The 19,170-nt window shown below is 38.3% G+C and overlaps 2 protein-coding genes across 3 annotated transcripts; one reads left to right on the plus strand and one right to left on the minus strand.

Annotated features, from left to right (window-relative positions):
• Positions 1 to 279: 279 nt before the first annotated feature.
• cab39l (calcium binding protein 39-like) lies at positions 280 to 8,248 on the plus strand. Its single transcript, XM_044109189.1, has 9 exons — positions 280 to 487; positions 4,186 to 4,314; positions 4,530 to 4,694; positions 4,790 to 4,908; positions 4,995 to 5,163; positions 5,347 to 5,406; positions 5,673 to 5,738; positions 5,831 to 5,974; positions 6,543 to 8,248. The coding sequence occupies exons 2-9, from the start codon at positions 4,213 to 4,215 to the stop codon at positions 6,720 to 6,722; spliced, it is 1,005 nt and encodes a 334-aa protein (XP_043965124.1). The 5' UTR covers positions 280 to 487; positions 4,186 to 4,212; the 3' UTR covers positions 6,723 to 8,248.
• Positions 8,249 to 10,310: 2,062 nt separating this feature from the next.
• cdadc1 (cytidine and dCMP deaminase domain containing 1) lies at positions 10,311 to 18,987 on the minus strand. Of its 2 annotated transcripts, none has more exons than XM_044109190.1 (11): positions 18,552 to 18,987; positions 17,570 to 17,670; positions 17,297 to 17,474; positions 15,721 to 16,015; positions 15,005 to 15,211; positions 14,809 to 14,906; positions 13,105 to 13,154; positions 12,616 to 12,785; positions 12,341 to 12,530; positions 12,043 to 12,091; positions 10,311 to 11,949 (listed from the first exon to the last, which is right to left on the minus strand). In XM_044109190.1, exons 1-11 carry the CDS (start codon positions 18,643 to 18,645, stop codon positions 11,852 to 11,854), a joined length of 1,530 nt encoding a protein of 509 aa, XP_043965125.1. In that variant the 5' UTR covers positions 18,646 to 18,987; the 3' UTR covers positions 10,311 to 11,851. The 2 variants fall into 2 exon arrangements, with proteins under 2 accessions (XP_043965125.1, XP_043965126.1); XM_044109191.1 differs by having other exon boundaries at positions 11,758 to 11,949; positions 12,337 to 12,530.
• Positions 18,988 to 19,170: the final 183 nt, after the last annotated feature.

Consider the following 19,170-nt stretch of genomic DNA (forward strand, 5'->3'; position numbering starts at 1 on the left):
ATACAGATTTGTCAAATTAGTAATGACAAACTTAACTATCTACTACCGGAAGTGCTTTAAAAAAAAAGAAAAAAAGAAAACGCTATAGATGATAAAAAAGAAAATCCAGAATAAAAAAGTTCATAAGTTCATAGGATATTAATAAAATTTATTTTTTGCAGTTATTAGCATCTAAGTTATTTTGAATCCTATCTTTTTAGCGTGAATTATCCTTTGGGATTTTATTTTGAAAGACTGTACCGGAATTAGTCTATTTTATTCGTGCTACCTTTTCAGAATACTGGATCTCGACCAGATGGAATTCTGCGCTCCCTTCTTTACGGATCCCTCACGTTTTGCATTGTATCGCAGACATTTTTAGCAGACTTTTAGTGGTCAACAAACAGCCCTGGTGTGAACACAGAGTCTTTACTTTCAGGCTCGGCTGCGCTGTGAACCGGGACTGGAGCGGTCAGGACGTTTAAAAGACACCAAACATCTTCTCGCTGTGAGTATAATTTCTAGCTAATGCTGCCGAAAGCAGTAGCTTCCAGTTACCCTTATGGCTTCATATCACTGCCCTTGACAGCGTTCATAACTTCACGAAAGGGGTTAAAATGTCTTTAATGGCGGTACATATGGGAGGCCTTTCTCGCCCCCCCGTCGTGCGGTTGTTCATGCAGTGATGTCTGCAGCTGTGGTTAGCTTTGGAAATCTGTCAGACAAGAAGGGAGTTTGGCTGGAGGCGAGAGGGGTGTAGCCGTGGTAAATCACATTGTCTGGGTCTGTTAATGCGGCCTTTTGTGCTCATCACTCCCCTCCACCTTATTACTGGATTACTGCGCCAAACCCCTCGTTTATGGGCTCTTTAACTCTTTAGCTTCACCGTAAATGCAGTGCGTGTATTTTGTTTTTGTTGCACCCCCCCCCGCTCCTCCATGTCTCCTTATCTCGTATGTTACTTTGGACAATCATCGTCAAGCGAGTCTTAAAGGAATACCACCCCTCTTCCGGTGTGAACTTTCAAAACAAACCTGTTCGAAACTCAAAATTTGTAGTTTTTCTCTCTCTTTCCCCCCTGCTTTTAAACAGGATGTTGGCCTTTTTGTGAGTGTGAGGGTTATCTTTGAGATAGTTAACTGAAACTTGTTACCTTCAGCTCAATCATTTTTTTTAAGTATGGACTTTGACTAGGCTAATCTAACATCAATACATTCTGACCTAAGCCATGAAGATGGTTCTCCAAACATAGTACATTGTTAGTAGAACAGCTGCATTTAAATTGAGATTAAATATACACTATTAAGGTTGTTTATTAAGGGAGCTGGTTGCAATTAGATTTTTCTTAGAAATACTGGAGTTAAGTTGGCTGAATACAAATTAGGGCTGCATTAGACTGGGACAAACATATAATTACAATAATACTGCTGAAATTTTGGAATATATCGACTCTTTGCTTCCTTTTCCCTGACAGCTGTGCGTTTGTCCAGGAAGGAAACATTCCTACCCGTTTACCTCAAAGTTACCAATTTAACCACTCTTGAAAAGTGGTGAAGAGAATTGTGGCAACACAAATTTCTACTCTTTGGAAACGGGAAGTCATAAGTTAGTAACTAGTAGCTCCTGGATGCTTGACAAGAACATTAAGACAAAAAGAGTATATGAGACGCAAAGCAACACTAAATAATCCCTATTACATTTGATGTTTTATTTATATCTGAAGCTTTTGAAATTCTTGTTTATCAGAGGGCTCTTATAGCATTGAGTTACCAAAAAATATCAACCATATAGGAGCGTTTTTGTGTTTTTTGCACACATTTTGAACAAATTTGCAGCTTTTGACATCTTTTAACACCTCTAAGTCCAGTTTTTGGTTTGAAATGCCTTTTTAATCCCAGAACAACCTAACATTTGAGGGTTTTTTTTGTCATTATAGTATTTAGGTTAATGGATCAATGCTGGTAAAGTTCATCGCCCTGTCAGGTTTAGGTAAAGTCCTGTCTTGTAGTGCTTTTCCTCCTGAATGGCATCTCCAGCATGTGACTGCTCAGCGCCTCCTGATCGTCGCCTTGCTGCATCTCTACGTCAGCGATTAGTCATCCGGCGAGCGCAGGTTGATTCATCGGATGTTGTAATCTGATGGTGAAATATGCTGTTTGGTGTCTTTGACAAGTTCACAGCCAGTTCAGCTATTTTAATCATAATTTAGGCTTTGTTTAGGCATTTGTCTCTGTCACTGCTTCCCAAACTTTAGCTTTGTTCGGTTTATCTCCATCAAGCTTGTGGCTTATAAATTAGGTATTTGGGTTAATGCGGAAGCTGTCTGGTTAGCTTTTATTCAAACTGAGCTGATAGCTGTGTGTGTTCGACCCCGGCAGGCATCGGATTAATCTCATTATATCACATTTAGTCAGTTTTTAGAGGCAGGAATGAACACTAACCAGCTGCTGAAGCTTTCAATGGCTCAAAGCCATGTGATCAGGTAATTAAAGCTGGCCCTTTGGACCTTATTCTTAATAATTACTGGGTAACAACGAGACCTACCAGGAACCACCGGAGAACAGGACCCAGCATGATTAGCTAAAGAAGCATTAAGGCCTGTACTCTCTGTTTAAAATACTTCCTCACAGTACTATTACACTTTAATCAAAATGGAAAGATTAATTAATTTATTGCATCATAAATTAAAATGAACTACATCATTTCTATTCTGACATGAGTACAGAGTTTATGTGAAGTTGATGTGGATTCACCTATTTGCCGACGTTCCTGTGGAACGCTACTCAGAATTATTTGTGTAAAAATTAGATTATGTCTCAAATATTTGAAAAAAAGAAAATGAATCTTTGGAAACTGAAATATCTATGAAGGAGGGGAGAGTAACGCCCTCTCACATTCCCAGATGAGGATTAGCAGTCACAAGTTCCCGTCCTGAGCTGCTCCTTCTCGATGCTGAAGTGCATGTTGTTATCTTATGCGTTTCCATGCCAACAGAGTGGCTTCAACAGCATTCTTAGCTAGCCTCCACCTACTGGGACAGGCGGATGCCAAACACTCCTTGTCATTCTGGGTTTTCCGGGGCAAAATACAACCCGAGCGATGAGTTATGCCATGATGGAAAACCTCGCCATCTCTACTTGACATCAGATGAATCTGTGTTTCCTTACGACCTCGTCCAGGCTGTCTTTAAATGGAAAAAAAGAGAAAACGCTGTTGTCAAGGTAGATTCCTTTTTGTTAGCTGGCAGATGGTTTTGAATCTTACATTTCCTGCAGGGTTTCATCACAACTCAGGTACATCAAAGTTGTCCGACTCGGCTACTGTCAGTCCAGTTGAGAGGTGGATATCAGGGATGTTAGAAGTGTTTCGGATGCGACTCATTACTTGCAGAACAATCCCAGGATGTGGTGCAGAAATGCAAACCAGCAATTATTCTTCAAAGTCACACAAGCCTTGCATTTTCTTTTTATTATTATTACTTTTACCTCATGTTTTTTTGTGTGTTGCTAGTTGCCTTTGTTTATGATTAGGACACAAAGAGACGGGCCACGGCTCAGAGTTTAAAAGTATTTACACTCTTCAACCTTTGAGGAATGTTGATTTTACATCCTGCCCTACATTCTCAATTGGATTTAGATCTAGACTTTGACTAGGTCATTCTAGCACATGGTTATATTGTATGAAGTGTTAGTTTTCCTCCTCACATGTTTGTCCATCACAGAAAATTCGAATAAAATACAGTAGAGTGTGTGGTTGCAACTATGGCTGAACCGATTAATTATGATTAATCTATTATTGGAATAATTTAGTGATTACTGGCATAATTTAGTAACTAATTTATCGTTAAACATCAGTAAATAACCCCAGACTGTCCAAACATTTTGAATAGAAAAAAGAACAACAAAATCCTTTTTTGTCTGTAAATACTTTCTACCCAGAACTCCTAAAGTGGCAGATTTAGCTTCATCTGGTTCAAATTCTATAAGTAAAATATCAGCACCTTTTGCCATCAAATTATTAATCAGTTAATCCAGTAAATAATTAATAGGATAACTCTATGCTGTGTTGATCCAGCAGAAAGAGCTTTTCACATGTTGATGTCAGAAGTATATTTTAGCTGCTTTAGGTGCATCTTTTGCTATAAATGATCAAACATACACTAAAAGAACGCTATAAAATCAGATTAAAGTCTGTTGTGTTTTGCAGGTCTCGAGGCGTTAACGGGTGTCCGTCATGCCGCTGTTTGGTAAATCCCACAAGAGTCCCACAGACATTATCAAGACCCTGAAGGAAAACCTGGCCATCCTGGTCAAACATGACAAGAAGACAGACAAGGTAGGAAAAAACAGACTCTACAGTATGAGTTTCTCTAACTTCCAGGACGTCCAGAGGCAAAGTGGTCACAACGCTCTGTGAAATTAAAGATATGAGCATGTCACCTCCTGACACTTCACTGCCAGGACCGTTCCGTCTCCTACTCACAGTAGCGCTGCATTCCTCCTAACCGAGTTGCATTTTTTTCCATTCTGCTCGCCTTCTCTGTTCTCCAGGCGTCTGAGGAGGTGTCGAAGTGCTTGGTGTTGATGAAGGAGATTCTGTACGGCAGCAACGACAAGGAGCCGCACACCGAGACCGTGGCCCAGCTCGCACAGGAGCTGTACAACAACGGCTTGCTGATTGCGCTGGTGGAAAACCTGCAGTATATAGAATTTGAGGTGAGCAGAAACCGAGGCCACGAATCCACATGGTGACGAATGAGGCGTAAGAAACTCCAGAATCCAGTGTTTCAGTTTCATTTCTGTGTTTTCAGGGCAAGAAGGATGTTTGTCAGATCTTTAACAACATCCTGAGGAGGCAGATCGGAGCGAGGAGCCCCACTGTTGAATACTTGTGCTCCCACCAAGAGGTCCTCTTCATCCTGCTGAGAGGGTGAGTCAGACAGGGGTTTTTTTTTTTACGGCATTGGCTCTGTGAATCCCGCAAGCTGACGCAACGCCGCCTCTGTGTATTTCCAGATACGAAACCCCCCAGATAGCGCTGAACTGCGGCATCATGCTGAGGGAATGTATTCGCTACGAGCCACTCGCCAGGATAGTTCTCTATTCCGAACATTTCCACAGCTTCTTCAGCTATGTGGAAATGTCCACATTTGACATTGCTTCTGACGCCTTTGCGACCTTTAAGGTAACTTTGAATGATGTCGGCTTTTATTAATATTAATTCAACAACCTTTCTGCATCTTAGTAAAATCTATGCTTATTTTCTGATATCTTTGTTAAAATCTTTGAAAAGCACAAGAGTGCTGCAAGGAAGGAAATAATAGAGGCTAAGATCAATAATATTTTTATTGTTTCCTTATATCCACAGGATCTCCTTACAAGACACAAAGCGGTTGTGGCTGAATTCCTCGAAAAGAACTACGATGCTGTGAGTGATCGAAGTTAAAAACACCCTTCCAGAGCTAGATTAGAACACAAATGGATAACATCACCTAGATGTTATTTTGCGATATGATGAAAGAAATTCCTCTGGTTTTTAAAGAACTTTATAAATAAATGAATGCAGCTCTAGATAAAGTTTCTGCTGTGGAGGTCTCGGGTCCTGTGGTTAGCCCTGAAACCTTGTGTACACCTCAGATTAGATCTCAAACTCTTAACAAACTAAACTATTATGTTCTTTACATTTGATTGCAGGTGTTTGCTAACTATGAGAAGCTGCTGCACTCTGAGAACTACGTCACAAAGCGGCAGTCGCTTAAGGTTTGACTCAGACTCCGCCCGATGTTTTTATTAAGCAAGTACTCAGAAAGCCTGTCAGGACACAAAATCATTTGAAACTTTGCTTCCTGCAGCTCCTGGGCGAGCTGCTATTGGACAGACACAACTTCACGGTGATGACATACTACATCAGCAAGCCTGAAAACCTCAAGCTAATGATGAATCTGCTCAGAGACAAGAGTTCCAACATTCAGTTTGAGGCCTTCCACGTGTTTAAGGTAAAAAAGGCAAAAATGCATTTAAGTGAATTGGGGCTGGACGATATGACTGAAAAATGTATCGCGATATAAGTGTTGATAATTATTTAGTCAGTTTTTGTTATAAATATCTAAGATTTTGCTAAACTGGTGGCTGGTTTTTCTCAGTTTTTACTCCATGCTTTTCTTTGGTTTTAGGTACTTATAAGAAACCTGAAACTTGTTATTGATTTGTTGTCCAGCCCTAAAGTGAATTAGGAAATGGACAGAAGTAAAAGAGATATTTATTTTGTTATAATGTCTCATTACAACTAGAAACTTCAGTGTATTTTACTGATATTTTATGTGTTAGACCAACACAAACTAGGGCATAATTATAAAGTGGAAAGGGACATGATAATTTTTTTTAAGAAACTGGAAACAATTTGTTATGGATTTGTATTTATCCCCACTTACTCTGATGGTCCTAAATAAAATAAAACACTTAGATCATTTTGTGGCTGTAATGTTACCAAGCCGGGAAAGGTTTGAGGTGGTGTAAACACTCCTTCAGCCCCAGTGTGTGTGATCAAATCCCGTCTCTGTTCAGGTGTTTGTAGCGAACCCCAACAAGACGCAGCCCATTGCCGACATCCTGCTGAAGAACCAGACCAAACTAATTGACTTCTTAAGCAACTTCCAGAAGGACCGCACAGACGACGAGCAGTTCAACGACGAGAAGACGTACCTTATCAAACAGATCAGGGATCTGAAAAAACCAGCCTCCTAGAAGAGCCACCCGATCCCACCCAACTTTTTATTAATAGGAAGGCGTAGAAAATAGAAAAAAACAACAACAAAAAACACATTAACAATAATGGTTGTACTATTTAAAAAGATTATTTCTGTTTGTTGGTAAAAGTAGCTCATAATCGATGATCTAACTTTTGTAAATTAATTTTTTTTATTTAGAATTTTTTTTTCTTTCATGTGTAGCATGTAGCTCAATGTGTTGGAAGCATCTGATTTGCTTTGTTAAACAAACCAGCAGGGGGAAAAAAAAAAGACGGCTCGGGCCAAAATGCTTTCTCCTTCCGCCGCTTTTTAAAAGTGAAATTTGCAATCATGTGAAGTTGCTGCGAATTGCCAAAATCTCGAAAGATGTTTTTTTTTTTTTTCTGACAAAGAGATTCTTGAGGGAAGATGGAAGATGTTGGTGGAGTATGGAGTGAAAATAGTCTCAAAATACCTGTGCGTGTGTAATACTGGATTTGTAATCCGTGTAAGCATCTTTGTGTGTAACTTTGGAGAGTTGTATCTGTGAAACATGATTTGTAAACCGTAAAAAGAAAATTTGATAAATATGAATTCAAACCGTTTATGCCTACAAATGTTAAATGGGTCCGGACGAGTCTCCTGATGCACACAGACAAAACTGCATTTACGCGCAGATCCGGCTATGACTGCACAAGGATTTTTGAGACTCATTTCACGTTTCAGAGAGCTTCAAATTTGTGCGTAAGTGGTGCGTTTAAATGCTGGTGGAAAGCTGGGTTATATGGGTTTTGCTCGGAGTCTATTGTTTTCATCCTCTGAACGTTTGTCACTGTGATTGTGCCAAAGTGGCAATGACGTTACTTCGTTGCAAAACGGAATATTTCAGTACTTCTTTATCCACCTTATTCCTAGCCTCCATGAGGTTTCTGCTTATTTCCAAGCCCAAATAAGCAAGTTCTCGTTCAAAAACGAGCCCAAAAGCGCAACCGCAACTCATTAAATTTGCTAGCGACTTTAGAAAAAAAGCCCAAAGTCGCTTTTAATAATCGGGTTTGGCGACCGAAACTCAAAATAGTTCCTGTTTTTTTAGCAACAAAATGCGCACCTTCCTCCTCCCTCCAATGTTTACATTTGCTGAAAACTGATCGCTCCCAAGACGCACAGAGGAAATAAAATTAAACTGCAAAAGAAAATAGTAACGCAAAGTGGTTTCGATAAGTAACTGTAGTCTGACTACTGGATTTGAAATAGCAACGCGTTAGATTACTCGTTACTGGAAAAAAAAAATGGTTCGACGTCAGTAACGCCTTACTGACGTCACTGGCAGCCACAAAACTAAACTTGGTCTGACTATTGGAGTACAACCACGAACAGCACAACAGTTGTCCGAAAAAAGCCTCTCAGGAATAAGGTGGATAATACTCCAGAATTGTTTATAGACATATTGTGCATTTTTGAGCGGTACAGATGAGATTACATTGTTTAAAATATATTGTTAATCTCTTTATGTTGAATAAATACAAAATATTACTTATTTAACCCTCTATTGCTTGACGTTGCAAACCACATCTCTAGACCTCACGTTGCTTCTTTATTTTAGCTTTTGGGGGGCATGATTTAAAGTATAACCAGGCATATTTTTACCCAAAATGAGGAGTTGTTTGAAGTTTATGTGACCTTTTACTTGGAAGAGGAGCAATCTTTTTGTGAAGCAGAGTTGCGTACACTTTGTAAGTTGAAGATCACTTTTCTTTATGTTTACGTTTTGGGCAACTCTAAATGCAACTATTTTCATGTCTGTGATGTCTTGTAGATCATTTTAAGAAAAATGTTTTTATCATTTATACACTAATACTGTTTTTTGTTTGTTTATTTGTTGCCTCAGGGCAACATTGCGTACTTAGGGTGCTTTTGTTGACAGTACCAATTTATCCAAAGAAACAGGGTTCAAGTCCAAACACAAATCTCAATTTGGCTCCATTAAAGAAACATCTTTGCAGTGAATTAGAACCATGCAGAAACACTGTCGCACATAGTATTGAGCTTTTGTCATTTTGACTGTGCAAGCAACAGGTAAATGGTTATCGACGCTCACTAGAGCTTTATTCACCCCGTCACACATCTTCATACACCGATGCATTGAGAATAGCACGGTATTGGTGAAGCAGCTTTATGTAGAAACATGCAAAAAACAAAAAAATTATAACGTTTACTAATGACAACATACTCATCTGTTATTAATGTTATAGTCTTATAACGTATTATATAATATAAGTAATTATATTAATATTAGCAATAATAAGAGTAATATAAACAAGTTTTTAATTTTCTAAGTTAGCAAAGCTTGTCTTATTTTATTTTCTGCATGTTTTAGTTTCTCTCTGATGGTAGTAGTAACAACCTCCTTAACATGTCAATGTTCTTCTAACGAGCCATCGTTTGATCCAGGTGCGTTAAACCCGGGACGTTGAGGACCAACTTTGGGCACCACTGTTCTAGTCTAGGACTAGCCATATTTTTTGTCGCAAAAAAGTACTGAAGAGAGAAAAGTAAGGAAGAAAGCCAACATAAAGGTTTGTTTTAATGTGTCTTGGTAATGTAATGTTTACCAGAATGTTTTGCGGAGTTGCTAATAGAAACTTAGCTTGCTAGCGACCCTGACCGTGTCCAGCTCAACAACCAAACTTTTATGCTAAAATGTTCGTATTTGTGTGAAACCGAGTTTTAACTTTAAATGAATTAATTCTCATGGCTGGGTTTATATATTACTGAGGTTTATTAGGGGGGTTCAAAATGGCGTGTTATTTGATAACGTTTAATTAAAACAATTAAAACTTCTCAATGTTTGACATTTTTACGTCAGGCTACATGGCAACTGCATTAATATAGCGAATGAGCTACTGTAAGCTGTAATTGGCGATATAGTATATTATTTTGTTGCTGAGCCTGAGCATAATAATTTATGTATCTAAAACAAACATTACTTTTGCATCAACTTATAAGTTATGTGAAACTTCTCCAATTAAAATTGGGGGTATCTAAATTACTAAATTTATTTTTGTTCTATTGTAACCATTAAACAATCTCCCCTTCAGTTCAACCTTATAAGTGGAAATTTTATTTATATAGCACATTTCAGCATCAAGGCATTTCAAAGCGCTTCACATCATATCAAACACAGAAAGCAACTAAGTTCAAAGTAACTATGCCATCACTGCATATGTGTGTATGTATTCCATCTTAAGTTGGGATGTACCATTGCAGTTTTCTGGCTGATTACCCATCTTTAAAAAGCCTTACCTGCTGATTTTGATTTTGGCCAATACCAATTTGTTTGTCTGAAATGTCGCCAAATGTAGCAAGAAAGTCGCTGAGTTGGCAACAGTGGGGTCACTACTGTTGCCTGCAAACGTGCAGACATGACCTGGTGGGCTTGTCTATTAGTCAAACGTCTCTCTGCAGAGCAGAACAGTGGCTAACTTGTATACCTTTATTAAGGTAGATAAAATCGGTGGATAAGATTGGCTTCACATATCGGCCAATCACCAATACCCCAAAGTTAAGGTAATCAGTGCTGAAAAGTAATCAGTGCTCAAAAGAGTTGAATATGAAGAAGGAATTTATTTTTTTAGAATCAGAGTGAGTCGAAGTATATATCCATCTTAACAAAAGAAAGACGTCATAAACATCTTCTACAGCCCGGAAGATGTTGAATGTGGACACGCTCATATCTAATATACTTTACGCTCTAACTGAATCAAAAATGTTGCGACAAAGCACTTGTTTGTATCTTTAGAGCACAGTATTTGAAGAAATTTAGATACAACGTTCTGTGTTGTTTGTTTTTTTATGTCACAAAAGCCAAACTCGGGGAAAGTTTCTACAAGGGTGTGTAGACTTTTGAGAGTAACTCTACACAAATTGAAATATTTTAAGCGTTTATTACTTTTATTTGTGATCAGAGGTGAACCAGGCCTGCTTGGTCTGCCTCCTTCTGATACGTCGCCCAGGTCAGAAACCGTGTGACGATTTGTGACGAATCTGAGTTACAGCTGAAGAAAGTCCAAAATTCAAATTACACAAGGAGAACTAAACAATTTATTTGAACTGTTAAATGTTCTAGTCAGTCAATGATGAGTTGTGGCTTATCAGAAAGGATAACTGTGGTAAACTTACTGCATAAATAGAAACAAAAACAAATACTTTATCCTCATTACTAGTGTAACAGGAAGGTGGGCAGAAAGAGAAGAGGAAGACAATCAGGGGTCGGGGATAAAACCTGAGGACTAATTCTGGCAGAAAGTGAATTTTAGGTTTTTATTAACTGTAAACCACAGTTATCACAATAAAGATAGGGAGATATAAAGAGATAAATGCTTTAAATCTTTAACCAATAAAATGAATTTCACAGTTTGAACATAAACTTTTTCGTACAGAGACATAATTTTACAAGCTGAAAACTAAAAGGCAAAAAGGTTCAAACAAATCACAATGAAATCCCTTTCTTTACAAATTTTTCTTTACGTTTCAATGTAGCATTTTGGTTTCACAAAGCTTTTTTACTTTTATTTTTTCAGATCTAAAACCTGGTATGGTCACCAGTGTAAGTAAATAAGTAAAAAAAAAAAAAAGATAGAAGAATCTCAAAAAGCAACTCCTCATGCTCTGCTCTGAAGGAATTAAAGAACAGATGAGTCATTGGCATCTGTCAAGACTGGAAAAGGTTACAAAGCCATTTCTTAAGGTTAGATTTCTAAACGAGGCGTTTGGAGGAAACATGGAACTTTTTCAAGGGTAGTCAATCTCTCAAAATGACTCCCAGACAAAAAAAAAAACTCAGCCTCAAGATTTACAAAAAATATATCTATATCTTAATATTCCCCAAGAATTTGGAGAAAACATTTTGTGGGCTGATGAGAAAGAAGAGAGGATATTTTTAGTGGACTACCAAACATGGTGGTGGTAGAGGTTATCTTTGCTTGATATGATCTGAAACATTGAAGTGTGACAAAAAAGCAAGAAACATGAACTCTGTAAAGGAGGAAATGCTTTTTGTAGTGGTGGAGATTTTACCATCAGCAAATTATTCGCTCCTAGAATGGAGCTCATGCACAGGCTAGTCCGTCCTTTACTAACTAACGTTCAGCTGCCAGAAGGTGAACTCTTGGTGTTCTCGGTGCACAGCTTCTTATTTCCGTACTCCTGCTCAGTCTGCCGGCTGTGCTTCCGAATACAACCATCTAGAAAAACGTCGAGGTCACAGTGTTTTACGTAAAAAAAACATAAAACACAGTTAAAGTGAAAAAGCTCGAGGATGGGGAGCTGTAACTCACTTGCGAGATGAGAAGTCGATTCAGGGGGAATAGAAGGATTCCTTTGCCACTGCGAGAAAATAGATATGTCTTACTTTACTCCTTAAAGCGACAGTATAAAAACAATTTTTTGCACATGTTGTGATAGTATAGTATGAGTCAGATAATCTCTGAAAAATCTCCTTGTACTAACTGCACAAATACAGTTGGTTGTTTCAGTCAGAAACAACCAATCAGGACCAGAAGGCGGGTCTTGGTTCTATCAAATAAAATATTAATATTAATGAATAAATATTAATTCTCTCTGATACTAACTTACAACAAACTTGCTGATGTCCTTCAGGGTGCTAAATCTGAGGTAGGAAATGTCCCCCTTGTCTTTGTCCCTGTCCTGGTCTGAGGTGTAGATGTGTGTAATTCCAGCCCCTCTTATCAAAGGGATACACTCGTCACATGGACATTTGGTCAGAAACATCATGGTTAGCTCCTCTGGTTTGACGTCTCGCGTCCTGAAAACACAAAGACGGAGGAGACATCCGTCAGTCAAGAAAGACAAATGAGACTTGACATTCAGGTGTGGTTAAACGAGCTGACCTGAAGGTGAGGGCATTCTGTTCTGCGTGGATGATGTATCTGTATTTGCGTCTCTGACGGTCCTCCTGCGTGCAGTCCATTTGGGGGTACTCTGCGTACTCTGAGCCTGCAGGGTAGGCGTTGTACCCGCAACCCACCAAATCCAGGCAGCCTGTTCCTCGAGAGCCAGCCTGAGATGAGGGAGGTCAAGATATATATTTTTAATTTGTGATTGGAGTATCCCTTACTTTTAGTAACTGGTTTACAGACTTAAATTAAGTATAATGTTGGGAAAAGACATAGCAATCACTCGAGAATTAGGACACTTGAATTATTCACCTGCTTCATATCATTGCATTATGAACTGTAAAAACTGAAACTAAACACATTTAAAAAAACAATAAAATAATAATTCCAATTTAGAGTTCCCATCACACAAAAGAGTGGTAACATTTTACTGTAGGGACTAATCATTTATGCTGAAGTAAAAAAAAATTACGGAGTTCTTACCGACCGCCGTCTCGCCCAGATAACAGCACCCACTCCCACTTTTGGATCCTCTGGAACGATGGCAAAAAAATAAAAAATAAATAAAGTGGTGAAAAACAGACCAGTCAGACATCAACACTGTAGCATAACTATGTTCTAATCATGTTGTTTTAGAAATATATTTTGCAAGTTTCCATGAATATTTTAAAAACTTCAATCAATTTGTGTATTTAAAATACTAGAGGTAATAAAGCAGAATTTTGTGGAAATGTTTGTTTACATCAGTAATTAATAAAAAAGAGTTTAACATGTATAATATATAGATTTGTCACAGTGATATATTTTTGTTGCTTTAGATCATTGTGGCTTAAAGCTCATGAAAATCCAAGAAGGAAGCTGTACCATGTGCAACCAGCAGGGGGCCCTGTTGGACAGTAATTAAGTAAGAAAACTATTATTTCTTAATAATTTATCTTTTGTTTGTACAACAAATGACAGAAAATTGTGTAAATTGCCCAGAGTAAAAGTCTATTATCTGTGTAATAAAGTTTCTTTATTTTAAGAACTATTGCTCTTCAATAATGACTAAGGTTTTATTTTCCAACTGTTTAGCTAGTTGAGGGGCTGCACAGTGGCGCAGTTGGTAGAGCTGTTGCCTTGCAGCAAGAAGGTCCTGGGTTCGATTCCCGGACGGGGATCTTTCTGCATGGAGTTTGCATGTTCTCCCTGTGCATGCGTGGGTTCTCTCCGGGTTCTCCGGCTTCCTCCCACAGTCCAAAAACATGACTGTTAGGTTAATTGGTTTCTCTAAATTCTCCCTAGGTGTGAGTGTGTGTGTGTGTGGTTGTTTGTCTTGTATGTCTTTGTGTTGCCCTGCGACAGACTGGCGACCTGTCCAGGGTGAACCCCGCCTCTTGCCCGGGACGTAGCTGGAGATAGGCACCAGCAACCCTCCCGACCCCATTAGGGAAGAAGGGTGTAAAGAAAATGGATGGATGGATGGATGGATAGCTAGTTGAGAATTAAAAAGCAAAGAGTTGATCAGGCAACTTGCTGTCAAAAGTAAACACTCCTACTGAAATGCAACAGAGCTTCAACTCAAATCAAGCATCCTGTTAAACCAGTCTAATTCTTGTTACATAATCAAATAGCAGTGATAACTAGGTTAGCACGTGATCGCTAAACTGAGGGTGTTCAAAGGTGTCTGATTTCCTTCTATTTCCATGGTAAATATGACGACATCTATGCATTAAAAGTATACCGTGGTGCACCCAAATATAATTTTAATTAATGTATTAAAACGTGGCTAAATACAATCAAATAAAGACTGACCTAGATCCTGTTTTTATTGCTGAGAATAGACAATTTTTTATTTTTCGGTTTTCTTTAGTCAAGCCCAAAATAATACGCAAATTGACTGAAAGCCTCTAATTTGATAAGAAAATCTGTATCAACAATCCTGTTCCAAAAAAAAAAAAAATCTGATTAATTAATTAAAAATGGTTAATGCTCAGTTTATTATCGCATAGCTAAAATAAAACCACATTTATGGTGATTTTAATTTTTAAAAAATGCTTTTTTTTTGGTCCATAATTTTGATGATTAAAAGTTCAGCACCTCTCCTCTATAATTACATTCTAAGTTCAGTTGTTAATACTACTCTGATATAAGAATGATCTGCTCTAAATCCCTCTGAGTTGTTTCCTTCAGTGGAGTCAAACCAACCTGTCCTGTATGCCAGTAGCCTGGCCTGGATGATGCAGTGGCGAGCCACCTCTTGAGACACGGCCCCTGGATGACACGCCATAGTTGCACTGTTTTCTCTGAATCACAGAAACTATTATTGATAACCAAAAAAAAAAAAAAAAATCCCAACAACTTAAGAACCTAGTTTTTAGTCTAAACAAAACAAGTTCCCAACCTGTAGAAGCCATACTGTTGTTGAGGGAGCCCTGCAGCCACAGCAGCTAGAACCTCCACCAGCGCCGCCATGTTGTTTCTCAGGTTGGAGAAGTAGGGCTCCACACAGAGGTTCTCCAGGCCCATTTGGATCAAAATCTCCTTGTGCTGCTGGGATGTTCCAACCAAGAACTTACTGGAAAATTCTCTGAAGTGTCTTAGACGTTGTCTGAAAACGAATGTAGTGTTTTAAACATCAATTTTTGTGTTTTGCAAATAAAACAAAGTCCAGCCTGTGATTTTTTTATTTTTTCAGTGTCCTTGTCCTTTAGATGGGACATTCATTTGGACTTTCATCAGGCTGAACAAACATTCTCCTGAGATTTTGAGAGGATTGTAGGCAAAGCTGGATATTTTGTGTTTTTAGGAAGTATATGTTTATGGACGGAAATGCCAGTAAATATAGAAATAAAAATGAAAGAAAAACTTATTTTATTTCTATATTTCATGCTAATTTTGGCAGGATCGATTACTTCAATAATTATTCACAATATTCAATATCTTATGGTACATAAATAATGTGGAGAATTTTTGTAACTCTTTTCTGACTGCTGCCTTTTGCATTGATCCTGTCCAAACTTTTGCAACTAGTTGAACTGTGCAGAATCTACATTGTATATACATACAAAATATGTATGTATATGTACATTTGGTGTATGTTCAGTGCAGTGAGTTTACCTGTTGAAGAGTTCCTGTTCGTTCAGTCCTGGGTCATCCTCAGTCATCTTCTTCATGAAATCGCTCTCCCTAGACGTCTCCTCAACAAACTGCAGCAGGCCAAGCGTCAGCGGCTGCAGCAGCACGCAGATGTGAGGACGGCTGTTGGACTTCAGCTTCTCTACTGCAACTGCGTCCAGGACGTCTTCTGTCACAGAGAGCGACGTGCTGCTGGCGTTTGTTTGAGTTGAAAACATGGACCTCAGCATGCTGATCTCTGGATCCCCGGGCCAAAAGGAGATCTGACTGATTCCAGCTGAGGGAGAGAAAAAGCGGCAAGACAATTCCAAAGATCAGGGTGTTGCCAGGGTACAATAGCCCCTAATAAAAGCCAGCATAGAGATAACATTGGTGTAGATTAAACTACCAAGACAACCCTCTTCAAATCCTGACACAATAAAATAGCGTCTTCAGATGGTAATTATAGAATAAATAAATGAAAACCGTTGATTGCTATTTTTATTGCGCTCACGTATCTATGTTATTTAAAGTAACAAGTATGTTGTGGTTCGTCTGGGTATTGGTTTGAAATTTGACAGAAATGAAACCAGAAACTACATCTATGGGAGAAAAATGAAACGGAAAGCAAAGCATATTAAAATGCAATATTTTACAATTTTACAATATGTTACTGCTGCCCTGAGCTATACACTTCTTTTCCACAGAAAACATTCTGCTGATTGACTGTGTCTAGTAATTGTAGTTATTGTTGCAGTTTGCTACCGTTTGTTTTTCCTTTAATGGGAAGTTCTTCTGACCTAGTGATGTGTTTTCCATTGCTTTGTTTCCTGGAAGAAATTATCGATACAGCTGCTCCTACCGTTATCTATATCAACTTACATTTTCTACTTTAGTTTTTATTTCTACTTTAGTTTTTCTTTCCCAAAGAGAAAAGTCCTGGGTCTGCTTGACTACATGTTTTCATAAGCTGCAGCATTTATTTATTTGTTGTGTTGCTATATCTTCCCAAATTGGAACCATTAATGGGCATTTTGATACATTTATGTTTGGTTTGATTATTCTGTCCTTGCTTGCTCTAGAATCTATTTTTGTAGACTTTTATAATTGATGAAGTCATCCAGAATATGTTACTGTGGAGTAGTCTCTGCTCTGTGTATTGAGCTGTTAGGTTTGTCATGAGACCGCCTAAGGCAACCGTCTTCAGTCAGAGGCCTCTTTAGATTGCTGCAGGCCTGTCTGCTACTGGAGATCCTGCAACTCCACAACAACTCTTTGAAGACACTTGGATGACAACATTTAATTTCCATTTGGGATGAATAAAGTATTTCTGAATTGAATATGAAAGTAAACAATTGTATGTTTTTGATACTTGCTAATGTAGTAAAGTCAGCTGCGCTTCCTTGGATTTGTATATGTATGTTTTACTCATCATGGATGACTGAATATGTCCAACTAGACAGTATGTAGGTATTTGAGTCTGACACCACAATTACAATGTATAGAAATTATATTAAACTGTTAAATTTAGAGAAAATATAAAATATCTATATTAATCAGTCTCAACTGTCTTTCTCACCATTTATGATCATCTTAAGGCAAGTGGCACAAGGTCTCCTGGAGAAGAAGAGCTGGCAGCCAGCCAGGTTTGCACCATGCTGAATGATGGCTGCTTGTGCTGCGTGAAGGTTGACTCCAGAACAGTGGAGTCCCAAGATTTTCCCTTGATGCACCACCACCAGACCATTCCCACGGATCTGAAATGGAGAAAGGCATTAAAAATGTTCCTACCGCTCTGGTGTGTGTACATCAATGTTCAAAACAACTATCTTTGTACAGCTTTTACACTGACCTGACTGCTTTCACTGTCCTCAGGTTGATCCCGAGGGAATACCTCCATCCACAAGCTCAACAAGGTAAACAGATTAACCTTTGACAACCTGGGGTCGTGACCTTGGTGATGACACCATATGTTTATAAAAACAATACTGGAACGAGTTATCACTGTAATTCTTTAACACTGCAAAGCTGACTGAGACATAACCAAAAGACAATTAAAGCTAGAAATGTTGCATTTCATGTGACAATGCAAAGTGTGAATGCTGAATGCTTTCACACTTTGCAGTGAAAATGGCAAAAGTGTTTGAAGTCGTCCCCAAGTGTTAGAAAGCTTTTTAGAAACTGGGTGATTCACTGTAATTAGTTAGACAGAAGCTGAAACATCAACTGTAAAACACAAATGACATTTTATATTCTGCCACAAGAGGGAGGAATTCCTGTTTTTCCATTTATTTCAATGGGGATGAAAAATCCATAAAAAGCTGAGTATTATAAAAAAAGTATGAAGCTTATGAATACCAAAAGACGTAGCCAGCATTAGAAGAGCAAGCTGAACACATCATTCGCACTAATAATCCGTTACAACTAATATATTATTAAGATATAACTTTTCACAGTAGGTGAGTCATTACGGCAATTTTATATATTCTGTTAGTAAATATGTGGATTTTCTGCAATATAGAATGAGAATATGATACTGGTAAGAAATAAAAACAGAAAAATCAGCTAATTTGGAAGTATTACTCTGTAAAAAAGACACTACACTGTAATATTATTATAGCGTAGTATTGCTATATTACACTGAAGGACATTTGAAAGATATGCTATTAACCAACCTATGCTTTTAAAACCATAGTTTTCTGAAGCAACCATTCAAAAGCTATGGTTGCCTTTAAGTGTCACTTTGCTGTATCTGTAGTAAACCGGCTGTTTTATGGCATCATAAGACAGAAACCTATGCTGCTGAAACATGAAACCTCCTACATCCAGCTCACCTTCTATCTTGCTGTCAGTCTGGGTGCTGCTGTCTTTCGTTTCTCGGCATGGCCCAGTCTGGACCGGTTCGGTTCGGTTCCATGTACCGTCCATTCGGAGAGTAAACCAGGGAGCAGTAGATAGATTTCGCTTCAATCGCAGTTGCGACAAGAGGAAGACTACTTAGGGTATTAACATTAACCCTGTTTAAAGCGTACAAGACGGACTAGCACCGATTCCGGTTGCTTCTTTCACAACAAGAGCAGTTACCGCTAACAACCGTAGTTACATTTAAAATTTTGCTCCAATTTTCACAGTGGAGTACAAACATCAAAAGTTATATTAAAGTTAAATTTGCCTAGAAAACTTACTTCCAGTTTAAATAATCCACCAACGCAAACATAAGCATCTTATTTTTGTCCGACGATTAGTGGCACTTTGCGGTTGATTTCTCCTAACCTGACTAATCTAGTCTACTTCCGCAAACTTCCCGGATGTTTCTCCTTAGGCTGACCAAATCCCACGTAATCAGTTCCGCCATATTGTGAGTGGCTTTTAACTTTACTTTTTACAACTAAAAAGTATACTCAGTTCAATTTAGTCATATATCCATTTCAATTGATGCTAGCAATTCCAATA

This window comes from Gambusia affinis, linkage group LG24 (genome assembly GCF_019740435.1).
Source record: "Gambusia affinis linkage group LG24, SWU_Gaff_1.0, whole genome shotgun sequence".
Taxonomy (NCBI): Eukaryota; Metazoa; Chordata; class Actinopteri; order Cyprinodontiformes; family Poeciliidae; genus Gambusia; species Gambusia affinis.

Excerpts from the sequence above, each read along its gene's own strand:
- cab39l (XM_044109189.1), top strand. The coding sequence starts at position 4,213 with ATGCCGCTGTTTGGTAAATCCCACAAGAGTCCCACAGACATTATCAAG. Across the intron at positions 4,695-4,789 it reads TGCAGTATATAGAATTTGAG|GGCAAGAAGGATGTTTGTCA; the intron begins GTGAGCAGAAAC and ends CTGTGTTTTCAG. Across the intron at positions 5,407-5,672 it reads TCGAAAAGAACTACGATGCT|GTGTTTGCTAACTATGAGAA; the intron begins GTGAGTGATCGA and ends ATTTGATTGCAG.
- cdadc1 (XM_044109190.1), bottom strand. The coding sequence starts at position 18,645 with ATGGACGGTACATGGAACCGAACCGAACCGGTCCAGACTGGGCCATGC. Across the intron at positions 15,212-15,720 it reads GAACAGGAACTCTTCAACAG|ACAACGTCTAAGACACTTCA; the intron begins GTAAACTCACTG and ends ATTCGTTTTCAG. Across the intron at positions 12,092-12,340 it reads AGGACATCAGCAAGTTTGTT|TGGCAAAGGAATCCTTCTAT; the intron begins GTAAGTTAGTAT and ends ATTTTCTCGCAG.